Here is a 22868-nt window from a genome sequence, read left to right on the forward strand (position 1 = left end):
CTATCACCAATTTTAAACCTAAGAGAGAGCTCCATCGATCTCTAAAACCGGTGATCTCGAAGCCAAACATAAGTGCATAAACACTAGTCCATAAAGAAAGAAACCGGGAGAAGATTGAAGTGGCTTCAGTGGCATCTAAAAACGGTTATAGATCAAATTTCACATAAGCAAGAAGTGATCATGTTAGGCTAAGATTCAATTTATATAATTAGAGACAACATTGTGGTATCAGAGCAGAAACTTAGCCATTATGTTCCCATCATTCCGTTTAGATGCCATATATGCCTATGTCTTGATGTAAATTATCAGTAAATGAAGCAATTAGCTTCGGATTAACTCAGGAAAAGGAGTTTCGGGATAAAGCAAAATTTTCCAGCAATTCAATTCAGCAAGTTTGGGAAGATTGGGATAAACTAGAATGAAATTCCCAAGTTTTCCCAAACTCGTGAACCTACGACCGAAAATCCCCAAGTTTTCAAATGGAACTTGAAAGAATACTATATGCGTCTATTGAAGAATAAAACTATATACCAATATACGTCTCATGGAAAATAATGGACTAGCTATACAACTCTAGCCATTCAAAGGGCACTGGAGAAGTGAAAATTTATACACGTCCCTTAATAAGGGAGGTTGGACATCAGAGCAAAAGAGAGAAAGGCACGTTTATCTCTGGACAAACAAATATCACTGTACTTTCGCACTGTGACCCCCAAAACATGACAATGTTGCTATACACGAACGTCCTCTTCTTTTGGTAGGTGCCCAAGTTGCTTGAGACACCAGAGCGCCCCTTGTGCCGCATGCTCTTGTGCAGCCTTCTTCTGAAGCTTACCATCGCTATGACACTCCAAAAGGGTCGCCGAAGCACCCTTGATCTCAACAACCACCTTGTAAGTGAACCTGTATCATTCCTCCAGGGAAGTTAGCAAGCATGTGTACATATGCAAGTGGCAACAGAGATAGTTGTGTACTCCCTCCGTTTCACAATGTAAGTCATTCTAGCATTTCCCACATTCATATTGATGTTAATAAATCTAGACATATATATTTATCTAGATTCATTAACATGAAGCTAGAATGACTTACATTGTGAAACGGAGGAAGTACAATATTACTAAAAAATGTATAAGCCATGTGTCATCTAGTTCCCTAGGCATAGAAATTATTATATGACAGAATCGTGCTTAATAGTTCTGCTTGTCAGTTAAACGATTGCTGCTCCAGCTTATACCAAGCTTTAGTATGAGAATGGCATTATGTATAATCCACATTTTAGAACACCATGTTTAACCTAAAAGCCAAGGTGCATCATCGAAATTCTGATCATAAAATGTACAAGCTAATTTGTGTTCTGGATAGACTATAAAGAACTTAAATATGAGCATCTACTACTCTGGGTAGGCCATGTATATATTACTGCACAAAGGAAAGGAAACAGTACAGGTAGGACGTAAGTTTCATCGTAACACGTAAAGGTTATTATTTCACCCTTAGAGCAAGTTTAATAGTATAGCCCACTATTAGCTCCAATTTATCTATAGTCAATCTAATAGCCAATTCATACAATAGTTGCTTACTATACTACTAATATATGGTCCCACCTATTATATACACATTGCGTCTTAGAGTCCGTGCTGTAGCTGGCTACAGATCTGTAGCCTGCTGCTCTTCTCTCTCATCTTTTATCTCATTAAAATATGTTTATAGCTGGCTAATAGCCTGCTATTGTACCTGCTCTTAGCAGACATATTCAGGGCACCCACAATGGTTATCTATAGGCTCTCTACAAGACGGCAACATATCCTATGCACACAGGCCCTCACGTGTACACACGTGCACACCAACTAAAAAATATCACAAAAAAATCTAGAAAAAATCATACACATACTTTCAGTTGTATTACACCTAGGGTTAAAATCTTAACGTCAAATTCATTATATTTTAGCCGTAACAAAAAAAACAAAAAATCTAACAGTTTTAAGGTTACAATTTTGTTAGAATTTTATCTTTTTTGTTACTCTATGTAGAATGAATTTGAAGATGCGACTTTGCACGTAGATGTAATACTATTGAAAGTACATGTATGAATTTTCCTAGAATTTTTTGTGATAATTTTTAGTTGGTGTACACGGTGTGTACACGCGAGTGCCTGTGTGCATAGGATACGCTCCCCTACAAGACATCCATGTCAGCATATTTTCCTACTTGGAAGAGATTAAATGAAGAGAGAGAGCAAAGCTATCTACTAACCTAGAAATAGTCTATAGAGAAAAACAAGACAATAGATTAAAGAGTTATAGATACCCATATAGACATACCATTGAAGTGGTTTACTATTAATCTAGCCTATTGCTGAGATGTACATGTTTTATAGATAGCACATTACTTTACTATTGCGGGTGCTCTCAGTAAGAAGATGAACTTACTTCCGAAGGTGGCTTGGTCCTTCCTCTTTACACAACTTGAATTCAGGAGGTTTCCAATAATTTGCAGCACATAGTTCAAAAAGGAATGATCTTGCTGTTTTGTGTACCATGTCACCTACCAAGATGATTGACAGTGTTAAGGCATTTCCTCTAAAATTAAACAATCAAAACTGTGAAGTGTGAACCCAGTATTTGGTAAACACATAGTTTAAAATGATGTTAGTACAACGACACGGTTGCCAATCTCGTACATTTTAGCACATAAAGTTAAAAAGAGATAACATATATTATGTGTCCACTTGTGCGGTTGTGCCCAACAGAACAAAATTAAGTTATTTTTCGCGTACACGCAACAAAATTAAGTCAAATGTACACTACAAAGTTGAATGGAATATGTAATTGCTTAGTTTGAGCTACACCACAATATTGTAACTGTAAATCTGAATATGTAGGTAACTGTTTAGACTTCCACCAGGTTTCAAATTTTCTAATGGTAGCACTTTAAAGTAAGAAATTTTAGCATACCATGATACACCTTTTTATTGCTTTTCTCTGTTGCTTCACTAGGCAGACGACCACTCTGTGTTGCCAACTTGGGTTGATTGTTCCTTCCATTATTGACATCATGTTTGCCAGACCCTGCTATAATTTGATTGTGGAATTTAGAACTCCTAGTGAAAGATGTTTCTGTATTTTGAAAAGGTATGTTCTCTTCATGTATATGTGGACTCTTCATTTTTACAGATATGTCAGCCTCAACATCGATTGGATCTTCATTATATCCTATCAGTTCTGATTCCCTCTTCCTGGCAACAATCAAAATCTCCTCAAGGGACTTGTTTCTGTGCTTATAACCGTAATTCTGCATAATTTACAAAAGGACCAGTAAGCTGGTTGTGGCATGCATTTTAAGAAACAGGGTATTTGAATGGACAGATTAACACAAACAACAAAGAGATATTGTGTAAATTCGGCAAGTTGGACTGGAAAGCAATGAACACAATGAATAGTTTCTTTCCAATCTATTAAATCAATGATCTTTCACATTCATGTCAACAATTAAGCAAAATAAAATAGATCGTTGTAATGGCTGAGGTTCTGATACTCACATTCTAATAATAAAATAAATAGTGTTCCCGCAAAAAAGTAAAGCAAATGGAAAAATCACAAAAAATATATCTTTTGTATAGACTACAGAGAGTGCTTCGTGCAGCTAACTGAAAGCAAAGCATTCGTGTTGCATGGTAATTGCAGAAGAAAATGCTAAGGGAACAAAATTGTACCTTCAGTTTAGAAAGTGTTTCTTGTGCAGCAAACTTTCTAGCGGCTTTTGAATTCCGATTTGCTGCAGTACAAATGATAATTTTGCTCTTTATGTTAACTTCTACTTTGACATGGTACTCTCCATCAGCTTTCATAGGTTTCGGAAGGCCTAACTCAAATCCATGACACTGACAAAGCTCTCGAAGTTCTCTCATCGGATTAGTGTGCATGTTGGCAAAGGTCAATACTGGCTTTAGAAGCATAAGCATTACCTTCCAAACATAGTTCAGGTTGAAGCCTGAATCTAAAAGCACTGCGCCAATACAAGATTCAACAATATCACCAAGAGCCTGTATTGTTGTAGATAAAACTTATAAGCTTTTGCCATAAAAAAAAATCAATCAATCAATTACATATAACTAATTGCTCACAGAAAAGATCACAATCATGGTAATGAGCTATGATTAATAATTTTCTAATACACTTGCAATTATTGATAACACTTTTGCTCATTTTGTAGAACTTATAAATCTCCCCTATCATATTGAATATTAAACAGTATCCTTGAGGAATACTCCTTCCGTCCCATAAAAAGCCAACCTAGTATTGGATATTGACACATCCTAGTACTAGGAATCTAGACAGAGACATGTCCAGATTTGTAGTACTATGATGCGTCAACATCAAGTACTAGGTTGAGTTTTGTGGGACAGAGGGAGCAACCACAAGACCATGGTCTTTCTTCCTCTCGGCTAAAAAAGGGTTACTACAAAGGTGCAGATGGAAAAAAATCTCTGCAATAACATCAATACCTTGGGACATGCTGGTTCTTCAAGCAAGTCTTTCTCTGAATTGGAGAGCTTCACATACATCTCAAATTTACTTATTGCTGACGTGAGATGGTTTGAATCCTTTATAAGATGCTTATGGATAGATTTCTCAACCGCCGCATAAGCAAGCGAATCATTACCAACAGCTAACGATCTTAGATCTGTTATTTGACCAGGTTTTATATCCGGATAAGTAGAGTAGAGGTACGAAGTTATCACATACTCCAAAACAGCGTCTCCAAGAAACTCCAGTCTCTGACCAGAAATGAAAAGAACATAGCAGGTGAGCAACTATCAAGAATCACAGCACCTGTGCAATCAGAGAGAGAGAGAGAGAGAGAGAGAGAGAGAGAGAGAGAGAGAGAGGGGCAACTCTGACCTGGTAGCAGCCTCCAGAATGTTGACTAAATGAAGGGTGTACGAATGCTTGGAGAAGTAGACCCTTATGTTTGAACTTGTAACCTATCAATTCTTCAAGCCCGGCAATGTCAGTGTAGTCCATAAGAGATAAATTGATGGAGCTTGAATCTAATACCCTATAGAGAGCTGAATTATTAAAATCAACGTCTATTCCAATCCAATGCAGGAAAGCAAATGCAGCTTTGAATCCACCCTCAACAAGAAATGCTCCAATAAGCGATTCGACAACATCTGCAATCACTTTCCTATGCAGCCAATGATGTGACCTTGTACATCTCAGGTTACAGTTTTCTCTGTTATCTGGATGAATATCCATCTGGTGTAGTCTCACTTCCACGTCAGTATTGCAAACAACTTTACAAGGCCTTCCTGGAGCAAAGAACTGAGTCGGTTCAAACTGTTGATCCCGTATGTATACCTAAATTTCACGAGAAAGCATTGCTGATTAAGAATTTTGCAATAAATACTTGACAGGAAAGTTGTATCTTCTACAGCGATAAAAGGAATCCATCTAAAAATAAACGGAAAGGGAACCGTTGTATAAATAAGCAGACAAAATTAATAGATCACAAGTGTCACAAAATGTTTGTCAATATTGCTACTACCTCCGCCCCAAAATATAAGCATGTCTAGCTCTGAATCTGGACACTAGATTCAGAGCCAGAAATGCTTATATTTTGGTACCGAGGTAGTAGATCATAATGAAAGAGCCAGATAGTGCAGAATATGATGATTCTGGTAGAATTGTAGATCACACAACTTAGCAATAAAAAAATGGGTTCAAGGTTAACTAACCTGCAATTTTTTTCTGATCGATAACTCATATAAATGTGAATTGTTCACTACATCAGAACGTCTCCTGGTCAATTGCCCTTCATCAAGTCCTTCATATGTAATAAACTTGTGACGTCCAACCACGTACTTCAAGAAAGCATCGCCTAGGACTTCAAATCGCTCCAAAGATATCCTCTCCAAACATTTCTCAGTAGTAAGCGCTTCAAGTATCTGAAATGAACCCGTCTAAGATCACAACTATTTTCGGCATGGATAAGCAAATTCAAACTAGATGTTCAGGATCAAAGGTACAAAAGATGGTGCAACTTACACCAGAAGCACTAATTTGAGATGCCTCTGGAAAAGAAGATAACATCACATCCTTCAACTCAATAGCCACCAGCAAATTCTCCAAACGATACATTAAAGAAGGTAACAAGGACAGGGAACTGCCCATATCTTTTGAAAACCCAATGACCTTCAAAGAGCATAATTCTGGAGGTAACTCCACGAAGTGCTCTAGTAATTCACGGCCCTCCGATTCTTAAAAATAATAATAACAAAAGATGTAACAACATTAGAAGTGCTATACCTGGATCAGAACCATGCAAAGATTCACAGCAGAGTAAGATATTCAAAATAGGATTCAGTAATGCATTGGGTCCCAAGATTATAAATGTACTACTAGTCTACTATAGTAATCCCAGTATACAAAAGCCGGAGAAGGAAATAGGAAAAATAACAGATCCAACTGATTCCCAAGCAGTTTCCAAACTCTAAAGCAATCCACAAGAAGTTCAAGAATTTTGAAACAATAAATAATAGAAGTTTACAAAGCAACTTCTCCGCGACATATATGTAGTTATATAAAATTTATTATGCTCTTTCTGAGCTGTGGTCTAATGGATGACAAAACATTCTTGGTAGCATAATGATATACTGATTACATTTTTTATCATGTCATAATAATCAGAAGTAATGAATGAGGTGTCTTGTTACGGTGGGACAACGGAATAACCTGTGGTCTCCGGTAACCGATTATGAAGCAAATTTCGCAGGTTGAAGATCTGTTTAGCCTTCAAAAGTGGCTGTTCAGGATGTGATAGCTCAATACGAAACCTAATTAATGCATAAGTTCATCAGGACATGTATAAAGCTCTTAAACTTGATTGTGTTGCTATATCTACCTTAAAGAATGCTCAATAGAGGTATTGCAATGTTGTACTTTATTTAGTAAAATCCCATTAAAAAAACATGTAAACCAGGAAGGTGAGCACGGATAATAATTGACTTATTACCTTTCCTTGAAGTGTTCTGCATAAGTTGCACCACTGTGCTCGCTCCAAGCATTTATTTCGTCCAGAATGCCATCAACAAAGAAAAAGATATTGTTGTGGGGACTAAAGACTACACTGCCAACTACATCGGTTTTACTGAAGATTCCATCAAGAAGTCTCAGAGACTCATTTGATGAATATGAGGCATGCACAGACACATCTATAGGGTCTTTAAAAATCGGTGATGATAAACAGCGCTCAACTGCTGGCCAGTCAATCATAAATCTATCACCATAACACTTTTGCTTGATGGGAAGCAGAAGGTAAAATGTTGAATTGATTTCTAATGTAACATCATTGCCCAATTTAACATGGGGTGAAGTAAACTCAGATCTGTCCAGGAGAATCTTCAGACACATCTCTTGAAACTTGTGTGCAAGCATCATCTGAAAATAAAAGAATATTAAATAATATCCAACAAACAATCATGTGTTATCAATTGAACAGATGAGCAGGATGATGCCTTCTCTTTCTCAAATGCTATTTTCCCCAAATGCTTAATTCCTGCTTTCACAATCCTGCCACGAGCAAGATGCAAATCAACTTGCAATGTTTCAGCTTCCACAGGAAGGGGATTGATCACAAAGAGACCAAACATCTGATATCGCCTATCTTCTGGTATGGGAATAAATTTAACATAGTAGAAATGCAAGTTCAATAAAGAATCCAACTTTAATCCCGAAGGTTTGAGAACTGCAGGAATTAACATCTCATGAAGCTCTTCTCTTAGACTATCATCTGAAACAAGGAAACAAGAGTTAAGCCAGAGCCAGCATTATGCGCTTATGGTACTGTATGAACAAGTGAAAATACCTTCAACTTTGTTGTTTGATGAATTATTTGTTACTGATACTTTATTCTTTCTTGAACCTGGACCCGGCAGAAGAAAATCTGTCAAAGCACCCAATTTATGAAGTTTTACGCATGCCTTTAAGCATGCATCTCTCTTAGCTTCATCTTTTGACAGACATGGTTGACCATCTGCTTGACGGAAAGCAGCATTTGGTGGAAGAATTAGTCTGCAGATTATTCCCTCGATGCCATCAATGTAGAAGAACACTGGGGAAGGAGTAAAAAACCTTCATAAAAAGGAGTTATATTAGCATCGCAAAGAACTAATCAATAAATCATTGTCATGGCGAGTTGGTGACAGACTGAAGAGCAAAAAAAAAAAAAAATCTTGACATACATATCCCTAGGAAGGTTGTCGCAGTAGCGATGTAGTAGAGATACACTACAAGCAGTGCTAATGGAAGCACCGGTGTTATCCACTCGATAAATGTTCTCCTCGAGGCAATCAAACATATCATTTGAAGTTCTTGAGTCTATCTCTTCATTCATAATGCTTTCACCAGCAATATAACCATTAAGCAACTTTTCATGAGACTGATTTTCTCTGGCATGTATCAAAATGAGTTAGGTCTTGGACCATAATTAAGGACTAAAATACAGTTGAGTCTTACAATATGAATAACACTTATACGTAGGGGAAAAAAATCACCTCTCTAGGAGAACAACGTATTTAGATTTAGTCATCCGGGCACGCCCCCTTGATTGGATAAAACTAGCAACAGTTTCTGGAAGATCAAATCGCACAACAAGACAACACGTCTGAATATCAAGTCCCTCTTCACCTACGCTTGTAGCAACCAAAAGATTCACCTGCAAACATCAGACGAATTTTGATGCAAGAAATACAATATATGAACAGCATAATTTAGATTCAAGTGGTCACCACAATTACTTTACCAGTATATTTCTTAAACATATGAAATATAAAATGCAGAACTAAAGACCTTAGGCCCACACATTCAAATGAAGGATTATTTGTACACTAACTATGCTATGAAATCAACGACCTTAGGCCTGCTTGAATAAAATCAACGACCAAAACAACCTTATGTAATTATTAGTAAACTAACTATGCTATGAAAGTCAATAATCCATCCCTTTTGCTTTGCGACAATAAGGATGATAACTTAAACTCAGTAAGAAAAAAAATGAATTAATGCAGGCTGTCACATATTCAAAATACATAGCCAAAGAAGTGTTCGAAGAAATTGTAAAAAGAAAACAAAAAAAGAGGAAATATCAAGAAAGGAATGGATATTTAATTATACCTCACCAGAAGAAAACCTTTGAACAATAGCATCCATCTTATTCCTTGACATGTTCTTTGATCCTGAGTGGCAGCCCACAAGAAACTCACATTTCCAAAATTCAAGACACTTCAAGTTTTGGAGAATGTTTGATATTGCTCTTGCAACAGTTATTCTTTTCACAAAAACAATGCATTTCATGTTTTCCTGCAACCTGTTTACGGAAGTGGTCAACGCAGAAGAACCAGCATGATCAGAAAAGACACAGACCAAAAGTTTCTGGAAGCTATAAGCTAAAATTGAGATGAACAAACTGTTTGGTTCTCCCTAACACTTTCAAGTGGAAACAGCTAAATCAATGGAAAACCTAAAAAATAATGGCATTGGTAGGAGAAGGTATGTTCAAGAAAGATATGATACCAAACATAATTACACTTACCCGTATCTCGAAAGAACATTGATAAGAACAGAAAATTTATTTGAGAAGAAAGGTTCTTCAAGCTTCTCAAGGTCAAATGAACCAGCGTGGGAACCTAAGAAGCACTTCTTGTCAGATTCAATCATTTTTTATAAAAACAAATGTATATCAGCTGACAATTATTTCATCACAAGTCCTCTGAAGAAACAAAAAAGACCATATCCTTACAATTCCAATACTGAATGTTGTTTAAAAAATTGAGCAGCCCTAAAAGCAGACCCTGCCAATTCTGGTTTTTTTCAGATGAAATTTCGCACTTTTTCCATACAACTCTCACTCTGATTTTCAACCCCCAACCACAGTGTCAGGTGCTATCTCCAACGATAGATTCTATGCGTCCAAGGCCTGGTGTAGGCACTCTTACAATAGAATGAGCGATGTCATGCTGACTGTAGCACCATGACAATTAGTTCCCTTGGAGATAAATAGATTAGTACTATCTATTTCCATATGATATTAAATAGTAGTTTGGTACCTAAGTGTCAATTAAGAAGTTTATGGGTACAGTTAGGAAGTTAGAGATATGGTTTGTTAGGGAAGTTTAGATTATATTCTTAAAGGGTAACGTTACTGTTGATAGAATTTTTTTTTCCAGGGAACAAACTAAATATTTGCATATCATTGCATTAAGGGAAAGAATGTTAGGTTACAACCCCTGCCCAGCTGAAACAGCCAGCAACAACCACAAGACAATCACATGCTGACTCCTCGCAAAAGAATGAGCGACCTAAACTCGCTAAGAACAGTAGGCAACCTGATGGACCAATCTAGATCCAGAGACGGAAACATTACATGAGGCACTGTAGCAGCATCCATGTTATGTAACCCAATTAACGTTAAGCAAAGAGATCAAGAGTTGAACTAAACCCAGTCTCTACCACATCAGGGAGAAGCCCTGCCATTAGCTAGAAAAGGGCGAGTGCCCTACCCAGCCAAAGATCATATCAAACTTGAACTAGGAAGATGGGAGATATTGGACCCAACATAGGTTCACAGACAAGCATCAAAGAATAACAAACCCAACTTGAGAAAGCGCTCACCATCTGTTTTGTTGCGACTAAGAATAGAAGTTGCTCCGTTCAGGTAGTGATGTGCGAAGCTGGAAGTACTGCCGTTAAGATCGACCTCCCTTCTATCTAGCTTATCGCCATCAAAGGACAAGAAGGTCCTCGCAGCCTGTGCTACAATGAAACAAATAAGGGATAACTGATGTGCAGCCTACCTTAACTGACATGCGACATCTGTTTGTTTAAAAGGGGCGAAACAGAATAGGATACTAAATTCAAGAATCACATGAACGAGAACAAATATTATCTACGAAGAAATATCCAGAATGACCTTTCATCAATGTACACTTAGCCTACAAAAAATGCCCAGCAATTTGAAGGCTTGGTAACCTAATCAGCATAATGACACTGACAGAAAATAAGGAAAGGAAATCTTTTTTCACAAGCACATGCAACACAGACACAGATAGACACACATAGAGATATTCATAGTGGGTCAATGATCCTAACTTTTCTCCTAAATTAAGTTAATCATCACATTTCAACAGGACATGTGATGCCAACCAAAATCGTACATGATGAAATAGTGGGGAGCCACTTCCACTTTATCATTAAACACATGTTTTTGCTGCTGCAGCCATAGTTTGCAACTTTGCAAGAAATTGAGTGATTCGGGTTATACAGGGGTGTGTTGACGCAAAATTGTCTAGTGGTTTCATATCAACATGTTGCCAGGTGCAAAAAAGCACTACAGCTTATTTAGGCAAAATGAGAGCAAGATCCAGGAAAGAAATATCCTCAAAAACAAACAAACATTGAGCATCGAGCTAAGTAAACATGTAAGTTGCTCCCACATAGATTAAACTCACTTGCAGAGCTCCGAAAGAACCAAGTTCTTGCAAACAGAAAATAATATTTTCATGCAACCTCCATAAGGACTTCAGTTTCTTCTGAGAATCCTTGAAATCGCATAGGCTCGCTCTTAGCATGCGCTCACTCTGTATTAAGCCCAATAAAAATAATGAGAAGGGAAAAAAGGAAACAGAACACATAAGGTTTTGTCAATTGGAGTAATGACAATTTCAGCATAATGGTGGAACAAAACTTTACCTGAAGCTTTAAGCTATCAAGCTCTTTGATGCATATTGTGGTAAGGTTAGAGTGATTAACTGGGCCATAAAAGTACACCTCCATATCAGGAGATGCAACCACACTTTCAAGTTCTTCATTATCAACTGAACAAACCTATCCAACATGAGAGTGAAAAGTTTTACAGAGAAGAATATCACTGAGTAATTTCCCCCAATCCCTAGAAATCTTGCCATGAGCACCAGCAATATGTACCTTTGCATGAAGTAATTCCTCAAGACTGTTGATACATTTCGTGTAGTTAAGTTTATTAGACCCACCTGCCATATAAAACATATGTACATTAATCGACCAGACATGCTTAATATAAAAGATAATCGAAGCAACCAAAAATAATTTTAGGGTAAGACTACTTCTATTCTTAGCGGTCCAAAAGGCAAGGCTGAAAAAGAGAAAAACCCCAAAATTAACTCTAAAATTAAGTTCTAAAAGGAATTCAACGGGCCAGCCTAATTTATTAAGATTGGAGCAGAAGAAAACTCAAAGGTGCTCAACAACAGGGTTGTTGAAGGTACATATGCTACAATTACAACCGCAGGCAGGCGACCACACATTTAGCACTAGGTAGCCACAGAACAACAGAAAGCTCTACACTCCAGCATCAGGAGGGTCAAGGAACTTCTAGAATTCAAATGCTGGCTGAGGCTTATAAACCAACGCGCAGCTAATATTTCAAAGTGTTACATAAGTTACTCCAGCAAACATTTTTTTGAGCCCTGACCATAACATTTTAGCATTAAATTTCAAAAGATATCTCAGGTAATCATGTTTTAACTTATAATGTACTAATGGTGTAAATCACAAACATTTGTTCATAACTCATCCAGCTTTGACCTTTTGGAAGAAAAAATATTAGAGGCTGACAAGGAGACCTTCCTCCTTTTTCTGTAAAGCTGTGTGAAGGCATGACACCTGGGATGGTGAAGATGGTTACAGAAGCACCCACGCAAACATGACATGCACATGAGTTGAATACTCAATATATGCAGAATTTCAATGCGTAAAGCAAAACTTCAGTGCGTCAAGAATTTATTTTATGTGTTTTTGGTCCAATTTTCCTCTTTGCTTTGGTACTATGAGGCTTCAAGTGCAATTTCTGACCAACTGTAGTGGAGCAGAGACATTTTATATTTGAGCACATTTCCGTTCGGTTTTTAGAACTAGGAGTTGATATAATGATAACTACTCTTTGATCCCAATTTCTTGTTCAATTATGAGTTTCAGAAAACCTTTGGTGTTTCTCTTCCAATGGATCATATTTTTTTTCAACCACTGACAACATAAAGATTTAAGGATTTCTTAAAATGATCCCAAAAAATTTAGTGGCATTTACCCTGTGTTGTAAATTTAAAAGCATACCAAGAAATAGAATAGTATCCAAGAATTGATTGTATGTAATGAGGCAAGGTTATGTCCTAACTCTTAGATAAATAAAGAAGATAATATACGTCAGGAGCATATTGACTGTACAAAATGCATTACAGAAGAAAAGTGGTATGCAGTACTGGTAGAAAGAATCATTACCTTTCCCAATAATTGGTGAAGCAGTCATGCCAAAAACCCGAGGGAATTTCTCAACACTGTTACTATTATAGAATTCCTGAAACATTGTCATAAATATTTTTAATCCAGAAAAATTGCAGTTCATTGAATTAACTACAGGTACTATTTAATATAAGAAGCTGTCCTACAATCCTATAGGTTTACTTATGTATGAACAATTTGCTCACCTATTGATACAACAGGAGCAACAAGCAACTGGACCCAAAAGCCTACTCCTACCATGTGGATATAGTTTATAAGAAACAATTTAAATGAAAAGAGTATCAATGATGTACTGCAGCATGAGGTTTAATGGGTTAAAAACTAAACAACTAAGTATTCCAATAGATGTAGATTACCAAGAATTCAAAAGTTGTAATAAAGCAAGAAAATCATGAACTTGCCTTCATAATTTGCGCATATGGATGCCGTTTTTGCGCTTGTGCATGATGGCACTCGTCAAGTATCAGAAGTGCAATTGAGTTCATCTTGATGAAGCAATGACGCAAACTTTGCAATAATATTTGGGGAGTCATTACAAGGACCTGACGTGGCAGAGGAAGTACAAAAGTTACGCAAAGAACTAATGTACAGAGTAGAAGAAAAGATGAATTCAAATGGATTATATTTGAAAAAAATGAATACAATAATGATATATGTGCTGTCTACATGTTCTCGGAGTCAGACCTCTAGTTTCAGAATAAATTAGGCAGGATTAAGCAGGACCTTTTAGCTGAAGATTCTTCTCCATCGTGTGCATCTTAAATTAGTTTATGATAAGTCAACTAGTTATCTACAAAGCTTCTCTTTCGTTTACAAATACTTTTCATGCTGGAATAATAATTTGACTGGTCTGCAGAGGTAATGTACTGCAAAGTGTACCTCAAACTCCCTCATGTCGTTCTCCCATTCCTGATGATCTCTCGAGTTTTTACCATTCCCATAATAACATTGAACTTTGAAATCGGTGGAACTTGCGATCACCACAGCTTGCTGTATAATATAATAAAGAATACTTACTTTTTTAGTGAGCAAGAGCACAGACTAACCATGGTTTTTCTTTTTTGATAATACACTGATTAACCATGTAAAGTTTTATTTGATTCTGAAAGGTGGAGCTATAACCATTCATAAGCAAATTGAGATGCACACTTCTAGTGAGAAATTAAGAACCCATGTTCCCAATTCAAATCGGTTACCCTGACATATTGCAAATTGGAAACTTAATGGTAACAAATGATTGGGAGCAGCTGCAAGTTGATGTAAACCTACAGTGCGGACCAGGAAAGGAGGATATCTACCTGGCGTACAAGGGGGATGGTTGGGGCAAGGAAGATGCAGACCTCGCGGCTTGGCTTGCGGATGAGATGACCAAGCTCATAAATCAGCAGCACGGCAATGTGCGTCTTACCGCATCCTGTCCCAAGGTACACTATGATGTTCTCCTCCACAGCCCTCTTGCAGAGATCCAATTGATACCTAAATACACAAAATTAAAACAATCTTCAATGCTATTCTATAAATTACGCCCTCACAAAAAAAACATAAATTACACATAGTTGAACAAAGCGGAGGAATGGATTAAAAAAGCTAAAGAAATGCAACAAAACAAGATAGTTCGCCAGGTGCTGCACCATTCTGAACTCGATGAAAGGGTGCCGTGTCCTGCCAGAGTATGGGTGCAAGGGAGCTAAAATGGGTGCAAATGCCACAGAATCTTTTCTCTTCTCTTTTTTTTTTTTTGACAAAGAGAGGCAGATCTCTCCCGCTTCCATTGCAGAAACGAGGCAAATGACACAATCTGGTATAATAAAGGGAATGTAGTTCATTTATGCATGGAGATGATATTACTACTACAGATTATCTGGCACACTGCATTGCCACCGAGTAACGGCGCAGTCTACATAAACACAGGCTTTGAATGCGCATCAACAGCCATCAATATGTGAAGAGTAGTACCAATTATTAGCAGATATGCAACCGCTTCCCCTGAGAAAGCATCTGACAGTATCGAATCGTAGGCAATAAAAACGGGGATTGCTTTGCAAATTACGAGTAGTAAAACCTTAAAATTAACTAATAGAAAAACATTTTACGGACTCACTGTCTCCTTAAGATTGATCCGCTGACCTATGCTTGAATCAGATCGGTCTACCAGACAGCAGAGAATAGAGCATGAAAATGCTCCACACAAAAAAAAAAAAAAAACGCTCCATAAAACCCACCTAAAACCTCCCAATACTCCCGAGTAACAAAAACCACGAATCAATCACGAAACGCGAAGGTATCGTCGTTTCGAGGGAACAAACAGCAGCGATTTCACTTCGTCCCACCCACCACCATCCACGACGCATCAAAAATCCCCCACAAAATAACCAAAAAAAAAAACTAACGAGGAAGACGCGGACGCGGTAGTAGTAGGAGGAGGAGGACGGGCGGTACTCACTTGCGCGCGATCGTCCTCGGATCCTTCGGCTCCCCCCGCGTGCTGCTCGGCCCCGCCGCCGCGGCTGCCGGGGCGGCGGCGGCGGCGTCGCCCATGGCTGGCGGCGGAAGCTTCGAGCCGAAGCAACCCGCTTCCCCTTCCCCCTCCCGAAGTCACCCCCCACACACTTGGGCGCTGGACACGAGACGTAACTGTGCTCCGCGACCGCCGCTGCGGCGGAAAGCGTGAGAGGGAGAGAGCAAGGGAGGAGGGGGGCCCGTGGCCGAGGAGGAGAGGGGAAGAGGAGGAAGAGCGTGCGCCGTTGCGTGCGTATAAGAGCAGATACAATAACAGGCTATAGCATGTACAATAGCTGGGCTATTAGCTAGCTACTCCCTCCATTTCACAATGTAATTCATTCTAGCATTTTTCACATTCATATTAATATTAATAAATCTAGACATATATATCTATCTAGATTCATTAACATCAATATAAATATAGGAAATACTGGATGACTTACATTGTGAAACGGAGGGAGTATAAACATATTTTAATAAGATAAAAGATGAGAGAGAAAAGCAGCGGGCTACAGATCTATAGCCAGCTGCAGCACGGAGTCTAAGACGTAATGTGTATAACAGGTGGGACCGGCTACAGATCTGTAGCTAGCTGCAGTACAGACTCTAAGACGTAATGTGTGTATAACATGTGGGACCAGGTATTAATAGTATAGTAAGCAACTATTGTATGAATTGGCTATTACATTGTCTATAGATAATTTGGAGTTAGTAGTGAGATTAGAGCAGGTACAATAGCAGACTATTAGCCAACTACAAATATATTTTAATGAGATAAAAGATGAGAGAGAAGAGCAGCGGGCTACAGATATGTAGTCAGCTACAGCACGGACTCCAAGACGCAATATGTATATGACAGTGGGACCATATACTAATAGTATAGTAAGCAACTATTGTATAAATTAGCTATTAGATTAGTTATAGATAAATTTGAGCTAGTAGTTGACTATATTATTAACCTTTGCTCTTATCAATCAATTAAATTTGCTCTAAGGCAGTGTTTGGCAAATGGCAAAGGAAAATGATTTCCCACTCATCTTTAAATCCTAACCATTCATTCTCCCTCTTCCACTTAATTCTAACCCTTCATTCATTTCCCAATCCCAATCTCACCTCACATTTTTTATTATCTAAACACACCCTAAATGAGGCAAGCGAAGCGAGGAGCGGGTCAAGTCGCGTCAGGAGTCAGGACGGCGTTTGTTTCCGGCGCACGAGAGCGGCGGCAGCGTTGGGAGAGTCGGGGAGAGAGAGAGAGGGGGACCCACCTGGCGTCACTGCAGAGGTGGGGCCCACTCGTGCGGTAGGGGGACGGACTGTCCTCTCCGGGCTTTTGGTCTGGTCGTTTTCGTCTATACTGTGCGCGAGCGGAGCGTGTGGTGCGGTTTGGGTTGGGACTTGGGGTACGACGAGGTGACGAAGTATTGAGAGATGACTCTAGCCGGTGTAGTACTGCTGGTGTGTGGCGTGTGTGGCGACGAGGAATCTGAGCCCGCGTGGGCGTCATCAGTGTGCACGACGTGCCTTGGGCAGTTGGGCTCGGTGGATGGGAGCGCGGTAAGAACTGCAACGTGTACCCAGCGTGGTTTTCCCAGATGTTACATACACCGTCTGTAAAAAAAATTAATTTGAACATGAACTTGTCCATGTGTATTGCTTAGAATTGGATTTTTTTTCCGGATAGAGTATAGGTCGGTATGTGGGCCGTAAATTCCAATACTTGTTTGGTTTACATCTAATCTCATCTAAATTATACGTCTTTCATTTGGTTTATAAAAATACTCCTTTGATAGCTAGCCAGACAAGAGGATAGCCAAATTTTGCCAAAAAAAAAAAAAGAGTAGCAACAACCAACTTCATATCACTCTGAGAAAGAGATGGTTGCACCACGTGATATACCAGTGCGTTTTATATAATAAACAAATGTAATGGTATAATGAGATGATTGGTTACCGAATAGGAAAAGGTAGCATATCTCGTTTTCACCATAGGTCGAGGACAACGGTGGTGGTAGTCACACATAGGTTGGCTACAAATCAAGAGACTTCTATTTATAATGGTTGTAAACCATAGTACACAATATTATCAGATGAGTTGAAACTTGTAAAACGTAAGGCAAGCAATGGATGGTTAATAGAAGTTTTATTGAACTACTTGATTTGTTGACTGGTCTATTTCTAGGGGAACACACTACCAAAGACAACTTATGAAGAAAAAAATGTATCATATCCACTGAGGCTAGGGTACAGAGAATCCACGCATACCCAATTGACTGTATATTGTAATACAAGGATAATGTCGGCTTAGAAGCATGTCCTTCGTGCAAAGCTACTTGATAGGAGAGAAAAGGTATTAGCATAGAAGACAAGAATGAATTCGAAGAAAAGTGTCTAACAAATGTTGTATACTATTTGCCTATAAAAGTTCATTTGAGGCCATCATATATGGGCCGGTATGTGCTAGTGTCATAAGTTTACATTACATCAACAAGAACTCAGCAACAACTAACCAATGAACAATGATATAGTGGTAGGTTATTTTTGTAATTCCTACGTTGGTGGCATGTATCATCTTGTAAATAACATGTACTCAATAAGTCACTATTACTCTTACTTCTGTTGTGTACATGTCTTAGTTACGAATATCATTTATCACATGGTACAAAAATAATATTGTGGTTGGGTTAAACCAAATATTGGCTAAATTACATGCATTGAATCCAGGGTGAATTAAATGGCTTGGTGATCAGCCCGAGCAACCACTCGGCTCGTAAGTAATGACACTATGATGACATATATTTTCAGTGTTCAATAATATCTATCATTGTCCGCGCATGTATATGTCTAGCATATCTAAATTCCTCTACCTTTTAAGATAATGGATATAAAACCCGACATTTGCTTCAATTGAAGCTACAACCACTTATTACAAAGTTATTGGCACAAAGCCCAAACACACTAGAAATAACACAATGGTAGATGAAAAGACGACACAACCACACCAACCAAAGGAAAATAGCTTATCAAAGTTCATAAATTCCTCCACTGGTAGGGATAAGGCGCACTCAACCTGGCGATTTTCCTTTGATAACCTAGTTCATAAATATATCTAAAAACTAAAAGAAATAAAAACAATTTAAGAGATGTTCAACACTATAACATCTACCACGACAAAAAAAAAAGATACTCAATATACTATGTATGTAGGGAGGGAAAAAAAAGATAAATCTCAGGTGAATAATAAGGTGATATGTTTGAACACTACGTACTAGAGCACAATTTTTTTTTTCTTGTATATGAATCCGGACATCTAAACTAGGCATAAATCCAAGCCGCCCCTTAATTTGCTGCGACCAACCCGTGGCAGCAAGAAAACCTCGCTCCTCGCTCAGTAATCGCCTCATCGATCGGGCTAGTCCGTTCGACGACGGGTGTGTACGTGGGTGCAATAAAGAACAAGAAAATCGCGCACAGATTCCTTCCCTCCCTTGCCCTCCATACCAGAAGCTCTCTCTGATCCCACCCCCAAAGTGCGCTTGGAGCCTCTCCACCTCCAGGTGACGCTACTGGCTGCGCCTCCCTTTTTGTTTCTCTTTCTCCTAGCAACAAGCTATAGATCACCTAGCTAGTGATGCCCCAGCCTTTTAACTAGCTTCGGACTCGATCGTATAGTAGCTGCGAGCTCGTCGGACAGTACAGCCTCGATCATGGGGACGACGTCGAGTCCGGACACCATGGCGGCGGCGGCCGGCCCCAGCCTGTCCATCACCGTCGAGAAGAACCCGCCGGAGGCGCGCTTGCTTCAGCTCGGCATCAAGTCGTGGCCCAAGTATGTACATGCATAAGCCTGGCTCTTCCTTAATTAATCTCCTCGTTATTTGGTTGTTAATTTCCATCCGGTGTGATTTGATTTGTAAAATTAAGTTAGTTTAATTTTGGATGTGATTGGTTATATAAGATGGGGGTGTCCGCCGGGGAAGTTCCCGCTCAAGTTCGACGCGAGGCTGACGTGCTACCTCCTCAAGGGCAGGGTGAGGGCCTCCGTGAAGGGCACCGGGAGGTGCGTCGAGTTCGGCGCCGGCGACCTCGTCGTCTTCCCCAAGGGCCTCAGCTGCACATGGGACGTCGTCGTCGGCATCGACAAGCACTACAACTTCGACTCCTCCTAGTCAGTTAAACACCAAGCTAGACATGCATGCATCATTCATGCTTCGCTCGATCGTCTCTTCTTAATTAATTTGTAGCGTTACATCTTTGTTAATCATCTCCTCACTTCACAGTTTAGTGACACGCTAAGCTTGCAGCAAGTGTTTTGTTCTTGGCAAAGTCGGTAAATACTAAATACCTCCATTTGTGTATGATTTTTATGCTCTTTTCTTTTGTAAAATACGACGATGCCACATGGTGATCTAGCTAGGTAGCAAGATTTTGTGTCAGCCGTTATTAGTTTTCAGGACTCACATGAGTGGAAACAACCGAAAAATTCACTGGCTGCTAAGTTCAGAAGCCCTCACATGCCATCTGTTAACGAATATCAAAACTGCAAAGATGTTTGTGGATGCTTTATTTGACCGTCACGGCTCTCATCAATCATCATCGTCATAGGACCAAAAAGCAATTAAGCAAAGCAGCAGCACTGTCTCTAGTTCAGTGACACCTGTGAGGTTCCTGCACTAGCAAGCTTTGAGCTTAATGGTGATCATTGGCCGTTTTTACCGGCTGCTTTTGGCCATGCGCCTCTCTTTTTTTTCCACCTCCTTTTGATTCAGTGGTCTCGAACCCAGCTTTGGACCGGGCGGCCGGGTGGTGACTGGTGAGTGCACCGGGCGGAAATGCGCGTGCAATGTTGCTGTCACTGATGGAGCTAGCGAAAGGGATGGTCCACGACGCAGTCCTCGGCGTGGTGGTGGTGATGAATTGGCTTCACACATAACGCTCTCATCACGCAGAAAAGACCAATCTTGGTGACCTGTGGGCGTTAAATTTCCAGATTCTTTGAATTTTGATAACACTGTTTGGGGTGTCTAATCTTTAAATCAAATCATTTTCTAAAAAAGCTAAATCAAATACCCAGTGTGGTGCCAGGCTAGCTTTGAAGCTGAATATATACAGAAACACGTATATCTATATGCATGCTCTAATCTTCTTTCTTTTCCCCTTTATGACACAAGTCTGAAATTGATTCCTGCCGAGCATTGCATGATCCGTCATTGTTTGTAGCTTGGCCCAGCAAAGATGAAACACCGCCGCTGCCCGCACGAGCCGGTGATGGATGATCAGCGGATGCAGGCCGGTTCATCGGAGATGGGTCGTTCTGTCGAAAATGTCGGGAATAAGTTCACTCTGACTCCCTTAAATATGGGTTCAATCTAATCCATATCTTGACCCCTAAACTGTAAAAACCAGTGTAAAATGACTCTCTTGGTGGTCTTAAGCGTGGTTTTTGATGAGGTGGCTCAATAATGTAACCTAATCGGCTGAGTCAGTATGTAGGACCCATATGTCAGCATGAAGATTTTCTTTTTTCTTTCCTTGTCCTCTCGTCGTTGAACAGGCTCTCCTTCCCATCCAGTCTCCTCGTGTATGACAGCCCGAGCCGCGACCGCACGCTGCAAAGGTCGCTAGTGCTGGAGTCGAGCCCCATGAACTCCCCCATCACGGCGGTGAGCGGTGGCCCGATGAGCGGTCTGTCGACGCCATATATATGCTATTGTGGTTGAGGGATATGATCAGATTGGCATATTTAAGGGAGTGAAAGTAAACTTATTCTAAAATGTCGGCCTAGACAGGAGTCCGAGACAGCCGGCCCGGCCTACCAAATAACACGTAAGACGGCAGAATTGGGCCGTTGGATTAGGGGGCCTATAGGCCTTGCATGCAGCCCTGCACGAAGTCTTTCACCGCGAGGCGGTAGAACTAAGAAAACGGAATACACGCTTCCTTCCAGTAAATAAAATGAAACAAAATGAAGGAAAATAAAGAAAAAACATAATAGAACGTGATAACCGTTGAGGTGTGGTGTAGTATATGCGCTGACGTCACCCCCAACGTCATACCGTCCGCTTGCTCGCAAAAAAAAAAATGGAAGTAATTTTCAGAGAGAGAAAAATGTAGTGCTACGTATTACCACTAGTCAGTCAGAGTTGCTGCAGTGTAGGTTAGCACAAAATATTGCGGCGAGGTGAGCTGATTAACTCTGATAATCCAATTCTCTTAGATCCAGAAAGCGAGTTCATCACGCATTCACGCGACAGCCGACGGCGCCAGTTCGCGAAAAGAAAATTTTTAGGTGTCATATCGGATGTTTACTAAATATTAAAAGGGGTTTTCGAACACTAATGAAAATACTAATTTTATAACTCACCTGGAAATCGCGAGATGAATCTTTTGAGACTAATTAATCCATCATTAGTATATGTGGGTTATTGGAACACTTATGACTAATCATTGACTAATTAGGCTCAAAAGATTCGTCTCGCGATTTCTCCGTCAACTGTGTAATTAGTTTTTCTTTTAATCTATATTTAATGATTCATGCACATGTTAAAGATTCGGTGTAATATTTTTGAGGGAAAAAATTGGGGAACTATTCAAACTTCTAACTTTTTTCATCACATCAAAACTTTCCTACATACAGACTAGGAAAGTTTTGATGTGATAGAAAAATTAAAAGTTTGAAGAAAAAGTTGTGAACTAAACCAAGCATGAGTATGAACATTTAAACCCTGTGGAGGAAAAAAAGACCGCACCTTCTGCAAGTCGCAACCACTAGTATCAGGATTCAAGATCCCCTATTTTTGACCAGGAAATATCAAAGCCATAAATGAATGGGTGATACGTTCATTCACGCTCTAATCTTGAGCCTCTATCTCCCCCCAAAAAAAGGTCAGCTCTGACTTTAAGATGCAGGAAGATTAAATGCAATGGCTCCGACCGTACGACGGTAGCAGTAGCAGCAGCAGCAGGACATCGACATCTGGTCGACACGGAGGAAACTCTGGTTATGCAAGTGAGACACGCAGGAATCAATGAGGAT

At 39.5% G+C, this 22868-nt stretch overlaps 2 protein-coding genes across 4 annotated transcripts; one reads left to right on the forward strand and one right to left on the reverse strand.

Moving 5' to 3' along the window:
* Positions 1-480: 480 nt before the first annotated feature.
* On the reverse strand, positions 481-16061 carry LOC127769830 (endoribonuclease Dicer homolog 4). Of its 3 annotated transcripts, XM_052295486.1 has the most exons (25): positions 15775-16061; positions 14630-14807; positions 14211-14321; positions 13733-13873; positions 13311-13386; positions 11982-12046; positions 11748-11882; positions 11507-11635; positions 10671-10806; positions 9592-9685; positions 9174-9366; positions 8555-8715; positions 8243-8449; positions 7867-8132; positions 7517-7791; positions 7015-7439; positions 6735-6835; positions 6048-6259; positions 5738-5947; positions 4902-5360; positions 4505-4777; positions 3713-4042; positions 2955-3291; positions 2430-2544; positions 481-903 (listed from the first exon to the last, which is right to left on the reverse strand). In XM_052295486.1, the coding sequence occupies exons 1-25, from the start codon at positions 15867-15869 to the stop codon at positions 732-734; spliced, it is 4896 nt and encodes a 1631-aa protein (XP_052151446.1). In that variant the 5' UTR covers positions 15870-16061; the 3' UTR covers positions 481-731. The 3 variants fall into 3 exon arrangements, with proteins under 3 accessions (XP_052151446.1, XP_052151448.1, XP_052151447.1); XM_052295488.1 differs by lacking the exons at positions 13733-13873; positions 14211-14321; positions 14630-14807; positions 15775-16061 and adding an exon at positions 13517-13557; XM_052295487.1 differs by lacking the exons at positions 13311-13386; positions 13733-13873; positions 14211-14321; positions 14630-14807; positions 15775-16061 and adding an exon at positions 12621-13263.
* A 3147-nt stretch (positions 16062-19208) lies between these two features.
* Positions 19209-20330, forward strand: LOC127769980 (uncharacterized). The gene is made up of 3 exons (XM_052295640.1): positions 19209-19389; positions 19505-19661; positions 19791-20330. The coding sequence occupies exons 2-3, from the start codon at positions 19540-19542 to the stop codon at positions 19999-20001; spliced, it is 333 nt and encodes a 110-aa protein (XP_052151600.1). The 5' UTR covers positions 19209-19389; positions 19505-19539; the 3' UTR covers positions 20002-20330.
* Positions 20331-22868: the final 2538 nt, after the last annotated feature.

Source organism: Oryza glaberrima, chromosome 4 (assembly GCF_000147395.1).
Source record: "Oryza glaberrima chromosome 4, OglaRS2, whole genome shotgun sequence".
NCBI classification, from domain to species: Eukaryota; Viridiplantae; Streptophyta; class Magnoliopsida; order Poales; family Poaceae; genus Oryza; species Oryza glaberrima.